The following is a 9,569-nucleotide window of genomic DNA, read 5'->3' as shown; positions in this document are numbered from 1 at the left end:
AGCCCTACTATTTCTAAAGCTAGTTTATTTTACTATATTATAAAGCAGGCTCTATATTATCTTAGCAGTTTCTATTCTTATTTTTTTCTTATTTTTAATTTAGGCTTTTAATAGTTTTAAATATATACTCTACTTCTATACCTCTTAGAGCTTAGAAATTTAAGGCCTGCCTAAGGCTTTTTTAGGCTTTATAAAAAGCCCCTTTCTTTCTATTTTTTTTTTCTCTTTTTTTTTTTTTTATTACTCCTCTGCTGCTCCTACTATAGCTATCTCTTATAAGTCTTCTATTTTCCCCCTCTGCAGTCTCTATACTATTACTGGGTTCTTACTAACCTATAGAAAGTTATCTTTTCTCTTTTTATTTCCTATTTAGTACCTGCTTTAATTATATTTTAATTTTACTATAATACCTTCTTACTTAACTCTTAAGGAGCAGAAGGTACAGGCTGCTATCTGATACTATAAGAAAGCTGCCTAGAAGAAAGCTAAAAAGAAGGCTCTTACTAATACTGCTATAGCTGCTATAGCTTCTTCTGCTAATAAGAAGAAGAAGAAGGATAAGGAGGAGGTTATTATTACTTCCCTTAAGTATTCTTTTAGTAATACTGCTATAGGTATATCTAAGAATTTAAAGAGATTTAAGTTTAATATTTTTTTATTTTATATTACTCTAGAGGTTTCTAATAAGCTGCTATTTCTTCTAGTTAATATAGTAGAAGTTTTTTTTATTAAGATAAATATTCTATAGTATTTTTATAATATTTCTACTAATTAATTTTATAGAAAGTTAGTAATTACTATTTTATTTTTTATATGTATTATATTTAGTTAATAGTTTTAGCTTATACTTCTAGCTATTTTTATTTTATTTATAGTATATTATTTTTATATTATTTTTATAATTTTTCTTTTTTAGTATTAATTTTAAATTAAATTCTAGTAGTTATTATACCTACTATATAAAAAGAAAGTATATTTATATTTTAATAAGTAGCTTCTATAGTAATTTATATTTTTATTAACTTTTTTTAAATTTCTTTTTATTTTATTAAATTTATTATTTCTACTTAATTATATTTATAGCCTATTTTACTTAGTATTATACTTATTAAAAAATAGGTATAATTTTTAGCTATATAGATACTTTTGTAATTATATAGAAATCTTACTTATTAAATATAATTTAATAATATAAATAAACTAAGAAATTTTTAGCTATTATAATTAATAGGCTATTACTATAGCTTCTACTATAAAAAGATTAAAAAATAAAATAGCTACTAAGTTAATTTAAAACTCTTAGTAGAAGCTTTATAGCTACTAAAATTAACTATCTTTTTTACTATCTTATTATTCTTAATAAAGCTTTTTTACTATTACCTCTATTAAAATTTCTTTAAATAAAAAAAATAATAATAATATTATTAACTAATAGATATCTTAATAGTATTACTTTAGCTTTAGCCTTAAACTTTTAGTAGATACTCTTTTTTATAAATTTAGTTTCTTTATAAAATAACTTTTATTTATATTTTAATTAATTTAAATAGTTATCTATATATTATTACTAAAATTTTATTTCTTTCTTATCTATTTTCTATATTTTTATTTCTTTTATAAAGCTATTATCAATTTAAATTATAAGAGTCAAACTATCTTACTATATTAAATTACTATTATAGATATTATATATTTATTACTAAAGTAGTATCTTATATCTTTACAGTCTTAAAATTTAAACTCTAAAAGAAGAATCTTATTATAGAATATACAGTAGATAAAGATATACTTAACAGTTTATTTACTATTACTATAGAAGTACTATAGTAATATTACCTTAGAAACTCTTCTATTAAAAAAGAAAGCTTAAAGGCTAATATAGCCTATTTACAGTTAGATAATTAGACTATTAATATATCTTAATTAGCTTCTATATAGTATTCTATAATCTATTTTAAAGAGGGATCTATCTAAGATACTGATATCGTTACAGCCCCTCTGCATCCTCTATTTTACTGCCTCAGCTGCCTAATATACTTTTCAGTCTCTATCTACAGCATCAGCTGCTACTTTCTCGTCCCCAAGCCACCTTTGCAGCTATTTGGTATTTACTTCGTTAGGGCGTCTCCACGGGCCTCTGTATTTCGGTAGGGCTGCTGATACCGCTGCGATAGCCTTGTTAATTACCTGTTAGGCCGGTCCGGTGCTGGTATGTGTTTCAAAATAGGCGAGCCGTAGGTTGAGGTAAAGGTCCAGGGGGGGGGACGTCGAGCTCTATTTCCAGGTTCCTCGTCGGGGTTAAAAATAATTATAATAATAATCTTTTTTAAAAAGTAAATAATTTAATATTATTTATTTATTATAAATTTCTTAAAATATACTATTTTTAGTATAATATTAATAATATTATTAGTTTTTTTTATATACTTACTATACTTTAACTCAATATAAAATACAATTTATTAAAATTATTTACTACTCTATTAGTATACTGCTTTTATATATAAAAAAATAAACACACTAACCCTAATATAATAACAAGCCTTACAGAGCACTTTAAATCAGCGCCTTATAAACTGTTAAACTAAAGCAACTATGTGTGGGGCATCATCACCTACGATAACTACGAAGGTATTACTCAGGAGGCTCCCAGGGTAGTATCGTAGCAGGAGAACTACTCCTTCCTATCAGATCAGCAGATTGCTTGTCTCGATGGTCAACATAGGCTAAGAGCAGCAACTAAGAATAGCACGCTCTCATGGTGGGTAGTGGGGCTGTTCTGCATCCAGTGCAACTGGTTGGATTTCCAACGCAGGCTGATGCCTCGCCAGGTAGACGACCAAGCTATACAGGATGAAGTCGAGTCCACTTCCCATAGAACTCGCTATTCTGGCGCAGAAGGAATTGCGTATTAAATAATAACAACCACTACAACAGAACAGGATTTTAATATAATAAGTTAAGCGGGCGGCAGGTCCCGAACGGTCGGTCACGTAGGTGACCTGTTCAACCTTCTACCAAACTTCGAACTGCCCAGGGATCTAAACCAGCTAGTCAACTTTAATATCCTCGGTGGAAGGTTGGAGAGTTTCTTTAAGGCTTATGGTTGTGTCAATGCTAAGGAGAGGAGAGGAGAGCCAAACAATCGAAAAACAGGGGCTACACAATGGAACACGATGGCACTCATCTGAAAGGGTCTTATTTTTTTGGAGGTCTTAGATCTTGCATCTTGCTAGCATCGTTAGCGCTTGTCGATCCCTACGCTACAGCGCGGTGATTCCTCAATTGCAGTCGTTCTGGGTGTAGCAAACGTTGTCCTATGGAACAAAAATTGAGTAGTAAGACAGGATCTTGGTCAATTCAGTTTTGTTTCTCTTCCGTTTGCAAGTCAGGGACCAAAACGGATTTGTATTGTCACGTCGTTGAGCCTGAATAGCATGCAACAATACGCGCAATGTGCATTGCTTTATGCTGACCAACCATGGGCGTCATCAGATGATCACCTAAGTATCCCTTGTTCAACAGACATAGACCATTCACCGGTTCACAAATTGCATTGCTGCTTAGCGCCAGCATTTACAGTGCGATCTTGAGCGGTTGCTCTCGTGACCCTGCTCGAATGTTCAGAGGTTTCACTGCTGCAATTGTCATCTACTGGCATTCCTTCTCACTATCGGCTTCCGTTGCCCGTTTTCTCATCTCATTTGGAGACGGTCTCCTCTGTACTGTATCTAGCGGCGCTGGCTGCCCCGCCCTCCCTGCTCCCCGCGCCAGGCTACTGTTGTCTCCACGACTGTTCGATGTCGAACGCATGATGCTATCGCCAACCCCGCTAGTAACCAAGGCGCCAAAACGACTGCTGTACCGATCTGTAGATACGTGTCGAACTGTTTCGTCTGAAAAGGACCCTATCCACTGCGCTGATCCGTTTGTTGATGATGCTTTCCCAACATCGAAGAGGTCCGCTAGAGTCGTGATCACCACCTGGTCGCTGTCACCGTCGGCAACCAACTCCCCAACCCTGTATACCTTTTGGTGCGCAACCTGATCAGATGCCATTTTGCACAATGCTAGACACTGTTTCGAGGTTTTCAATTCTCCCTGCAATTGTAGAAACCCACGGTCACTCTCGGGTGTCCCACTTGTCGCCATGGACGTCAAGCGTTCCTGAATACGGCCGATGGTTTGAGAAAGGGTGTCTCGATTCTCGTCCAAGGCTCTGCGTGTAAGCAGCTGTGCCTCAAATGGGCTCTGGCGGTCATCAGCGGATGCGGGGGATGACTGGTGCTTCAGAGATTCTCCCTGATCTGCCAAAGACTCGACGTAAGACCTAGCATCTTGACAAATGCGGAGGCATTGCTCCGTCACTGCTCTCTCATCTCTCAGGTTCACGTTTGTACCCGAGGTACCGGCGCTTTCCCGGCTTTCGGCAAAAAAAAGCGCCAATTTCTCGTCAATGCGCCGTAGATGAACCTCAAGATTGTATATTGTATCTTGGATAATCTCGTTATACTCCTCGAGCACTTTATGGGAGAGTCGAGATGTTTGCCTACCATAGAAGTAAGACTGAGGTCAATAATTGTGAGCTAAGCCGACAAGATGAAGGGGACTAACATGGTGATAGTACCCAGGCCCACCGAGATTGTTGCTTTATATCCTGCCAGAGTATCCATGAACTCGTTGATATCGCCCTTCATAAACTCCATCTTGGTCCAATCTCGAAAGCCCATCTTGGATTTCCCGCCAAAGGCTTGCATGGCGGTAGCAAAATCGCGGCATACTTGGTTGCATCGACTGACAGGGCCTTCCAGAAGAGCTGTTGACACTCCGGAATCAACAGTTCCTCTCAGTACATCCAAAATGTTGCTCAGATCCTCAACCACATCCTGTAACCTAGCAAGGGTCTTGTCGCGATCTTTGAAACGAGTGACGGTGTTTTTGAGTAACTTGGTTGCTTGAATCGCAGCTGTGACTCCGGAGAGGGTGGTACTCAAAGGATCCATTGCCAAATTTGCAGCGAGTCGCCTCTGAGTCGGATCGGTGGTCGAGATGCAAGAATATATAATCTGAATTTTCGGCATTATGATCAATTGCGGGGGAGCATCGGGCTGAAATACCCAATCCTCGCCCCGCACGGGGGATAGTGATTGGCTAGGTGTTGGCGCCCTGGTGACCTGATACTCTCTAACGCCCTGGCGAGAACGAATCATGTCAGTGAACCGGACACGTCTCCCATGGACCCTTTTGAAGGGGGTTGGATGGGCCAAACAGAACATCGTATCCAAGCGCCCGCTCGTGTGAGCGCCTGCACGTGTAAGCGCCTGTTGACTGTTACAGCCATATTAGCAAACGCCCGACCACCCCGGGGGGAGAATGAGGGGTGTGTTACTACCAAGAGTCAAATTAGTGAGTCTGGGGTTTGCAAACCACCAACCTCCGTGGGCGCGTCACAATTGATGGGGTTTACCATGGGCTGACAATGACACCACACACCATCAAATTAGCGTCGAACCAGGCGGTTCGCTCCTTGTATCTACTGGCTCTATAGACGGATCCCTTACACGGCGGCAAATCGTAAGTAGGATTCTGGGCGTTCCTAGGAACGGCAAAATGGTAAAAATAGAAGGGCGACATTTCTCCGCGAGCCCACTAAACTCCATGCACGACTCGTCCTGAAAATTCGCAAGTAAGGCTAGATCTACGTCAGTCTGATGTGCTAATTGGGCAGCCGCTGCGATCGTGATTTGGCCAGTTAATGCTTGTGGCTGACATGACATGTCCGAACTTCGATCAATGGTATTGGTGTGTGATCGCTCGAGATCACACCTGCGGGTGGACGTTGAAGCCTTGCATCCACCCTGAAGGATGGAGATCATCCTCTAGCTCATTCCCAGTGTCTTGCAGACTCAGTGACGCCATCGTTGCCGTCGTGTCATTTAGACTGTGATCAATCATCGCAGGCCGGTTCCGCGATGAAGTGAGCGCTAGATGGCTGATTCCTAGGGCTAACAGGTGCACTAGAGAGAGTATTACTTGTACGATGATACCACAGTGACCGAGAAGTATCGCCTCAATATGGTCCATTAGGTCTTCTATTGCTCGCTAGATAGCTGAAAACCACGCCCATGCCGGTCATTAAATCCGCGCGATTCCCCATCTCCATGGTTTGGCCCATGAGCAGGAGGTGTTTGCCCAACGCCCTGTTCCGCCGATTTGACGCTTTCGAGGTCCAGGTGTGTCAGGTCGTCAATCGTTCTCTGGTAGCTCTCATCGCTGATCTGACCACCAACAAAACGCGTCTGACCGCTCAGGTTGAGTCGCCTCGCGACAACAAGGTCTTTCACAGTCGATACCGAGATGCCGTAGCTACTATCAGTCATCGTTATATCCTCGAAAATGTTGCACCGTTCATTGGTCAAAGTCTCGCCCGCATCAGCCACAACGCTCATGCATTGGTGAAGGCTCTCCTTAGTCTCTTGCAGCTGTGCAAGTTGTGTGACTTCATGCTCGGATAAGGGTACCGTAGACCTCATGGCTTCCATTCTCCTATTGATGTCATTCTCGTGGGTTTGCAGTCGTGATATTAGGGAGTGGATAGAGCCTTTGGCGGCACCCAAACCACCGCTAATATACTTGTGTGCTGAGGGCTGCTGCAAGAACTGCGGGTTGATTCGAGTTTCTCGATCTGGGCAGACAGTTGTGAACAGATCTTTAACCCTTCATGAGTACTCTGCTTCTCCTCTAGCATAGCCAGCCACGCAGGGTCATCTCGGACAGGGCTTTCCACCTCAGAAGCAGCCAAGCATTGTACTCTTTCCTCCAGTCGTTTCATGTGTTCTTCTAGATCGTTCGTCGTATCGCGTATCAAATCTCTATATTCTTCGAGTGCGTTGGGTGTTATTGACGTAACCACCCGTCTGCGGATCCGGAACCATTAGTCGATTGTATACAACATAGACCTGGAATTTATGCCTTACAGGTTTGCATTTGCTAATGCTATGGTGATAGTGGATTTATATCCAGCAAGCATCTCTCTGAAGTCAGTTATATCTCCTTTGAGATATTGCTGGCTGAACCAATCCCGCAAGCTTGGCCTCGATGAGTTGGAATGCTTGGTGCATCGAGCAATAAGGTCGCCATACTCCTTACAGGTCTTGCCGCAGCGGAGTAAAGGAAGTTTGAGGGTATTAAAGTTGACATCGTCACTGTTGTTAACCGTTTCAGCAAGTGACTGTAAAACTCCTCTGAGGTCGGCAAGCTCGGTTTTGAGCGCGCGGGCGTTCTTATCCTGGCTCTGGAAGTCACGGATGGTCGTATAGAGGATGGTGCTGGATTTTAGAGCAAAAGCGACTAGCGAGATGACGCCAGATGCTACGCTGAGACCATCTGCCATATTCTCAACGTTCAAAACTTAGTATTTGAAGCGTGGTGATAGTGGTCGATATCACCGATACTTTCCAGCTGGTTGCTGCGGTTTTATGTCACGGCCGAGGTTGGAGCCAGGCGGTCACAACTGGCAGAACTATAACATGCCTACTTTTTCACGTTACCTATAAGACAGGATCAGAGACCCACCACGACCGATTACTAGTAATCCCGACGGATTACCAATAATTACAGCTATAAGACCTCTAATTACCCTATTAGATAATACTATATAAAAAGAGCTTTAAGCTTCTTGTTACGGCTTGGTCCCCCGTAAGCTCTATAAGGCAGCTGGTACACCTGCTTAATTACTACAATTGCAATCAAGGCCCAATCTTTTGCCCGTAGCAGAACAGTCTAGGTGCCCGTTACTGTGACTAGCCGTCACACATTGATCGCAAGAAGCGGGTAGCCCGAGGTCTAGAAGCTGGGAGTTCGATTCCCGCCAGCTTCCCTTGAAATAGCTGCTCACGGGCTTGCCTGGTGCACATAGGGCATGTGCGGGGCGTGCGCCGGGGGTTGGAACAGCTGCAGCTGTGATAGGGCCTTGTCACCCTTATCGCAGGTGCCCGGATGAGCGATATCTTCCGGAAGGCTCCTGTAGGCTCCGAGATGTAGCTACAGGAGGGAGAGTAATGTGTTACGCCTTGGTCCTCCGTAAGCTCTATAAGGCAGCTGGTGTACCTGCTTGATTGCTATAATTGCGATTAAGGCTTAATCTTTTATCTGTAGTGTAACGGTCTAGGTGTCTGTTACTGTAACTAGCTGTTATACTTTTAAACTATAATTTTAAGTTTCTTAGCTATTAATATAACTGAGTTATCTAGCTTATTATACTAGTTATATATTACTAGATATAATAAGTTATTTTACTATATTATTTATTTATAGTAATTAAATTATAAATTATATTATAATATTATAATTTTTATTAAAATCTGAACTTTTATAATTTATACATATTTTATATTAATAATTTAAAATAAGTATAGATATTATAATAACTAATAAAACTATTTATTTATAAAATACTAAATATATATATTTATATATTAAAAATATTTTAATAAAGTTACTAAATAAAAATAGTTTTTATTTTATAGCTTATTATAAAAAAATAAATAAGATATTTTAATTTATTTATATAAAATAAGTTTAGAATTTAAAATTATATAAAAAAATATATATTATAATACTGCTAATATATATAATAAGTAAGTAAGATAAATAAATAAATATAATAAAAATTCTAATTTTTAAAATTTAAATCTTAATAAAATTATAATAATACTATTAATTAATTAAAACTAATTACTATATTTTTTCTTAAAAATCTTAATTATAATCTAATAGATTCTTATATTATGACCAGCTTTTTTATAAATTCTATAGTATCTTTCTCTTAATATTACTAATTTCTATTAATTATTACTTCTTAATAATTTAGCTACTATTTATATATTAATATTTCTCTAATTTATTTTATCTTTTTTTTATTTAAAGTTATCTTTTCTTTTTTATATAAATAGGTTCTTTTTATTTTATACTACTTACTAAGAGTCTTATTTATTTATTAAAAAATCTGAATTTTAAATTTTAATAATACTATCTAATATATTATTATTTTTATTTTCTTAATAAATAACTTAAGTATTTTAAGAATTAATATTAAAGAGCTATTTTAATATTTTTTGATTTAATTTTTAAGATATTTTAATTATAAATTAATTTTAAGTATTATTTTTAGAATTTTTAAAATCTAAGAGTTAAAGAGGCTAATTTCTTCTATAACTAGTATTAGAATTTATAGCTATATATAAAGCTTTAATATACTATTTTCTAAATTTAAAAAAATAAATCTAGCTTCTTAAAAATCCTTTTTAATATTACTTCTTATTATAGTAGTTTTATAAATAGTATAGAAAATTAAAAAGAATTTAATTTTTAAAATATAAATTATAGAATATCTAATAAATTACTTAATTACTTAATTATAAGCTATTTTAAATAGCTTAAAATATCTAATCTTAAAAGGCTAGAATAGATAAAATAAATAAAGTAATATATAAAATATAATAATATTAATCTTTTTATAATATCTTTTAAAATTAATAAAATAGTAACTTTTATATTTATTATATTTA

At 37.1% G+C, this 9,569-nt stretch overlaps 3 protein-coding genes across 3 annotated transcripts; 1 reads left to right on the top strand and 2 right to left on the bottom strand.

Annotated features, from left to right (window-relative positions):
- Positions 1-2,666: 2,666 nt before the first annotated feature.
- On the top strand, positions 2,667-2,915 carry BGZ61DRAFT_377057 (uncharacterized protein; the record flags this gene model as incomplete). The annotated part of the gene is made up of 1 exon (XM_046242566.1): positions 2,667-2,915. A coding segment is annotated over one exon (249 nt), but the record flags the coding sequence as incomplete, so codon positions are not given.
- A 736-nt stretch (positions 2,916-3,651) lies between these two features.
- Positions 3,652-5,003, bottom strand: BGZ61DRAFT_542669 (uncharacterized protein; the record flags this gene model as incomplete). The annotated part of the gene is made up of 2 exons (XM_046255228.1): positions 3,652-4,549; positions 4,615-5,003. 2 exons carry the CDS (start codon positions 5,001-5,003, stop codon positions 3,652-3,654), a joined length of 1,287 nt encoding a protein of 428 aa, XP_046092815.1.
- A 1,089-nt stretch (positions 5,004-6,092) lies between these two features.
- BGZ61DRAFT_542668 (uncharacterized protein) lies at positions 6,093-7,393 on the bottom strand (the record flags this gene model as incomplete). Its single annotated transcript, XM_046255227.1, has 3 exons — positions 6,093-6,685; positions 6,730-6,917; positions 6,978-7,393. 3 exons carry the CDS (start codon positions 7,391-7,393, stop codon positions 6,093-6,095), a joined length of 1,197 nt encoding a protein of 398 aa, XP_046092814.1.
- Between the last annotated feature and the right edge of the window lie 2,176 nt (positions 7,394-9,569).

The sequence above is a fragment of the Ilyonectria robusta genome (assembly GCF_021365365.1).
Source record: "Ilyonectria robusta strain PMI_751 chromosome Unknown BGZ61scaffold_189, whole genome shotgun sequence".
Lineage (NCBI taxonomy): Eukaryota > Fungi > Ascomycota > Sordariomycetes > Hypocreales > Nectriaceae > Ilyonectria > Ilyonectria robusta.
Note: the sequence above shows the minus strand (reverse complement) of the source record. Positions and strands in the feature narration are given on the sequence as shown.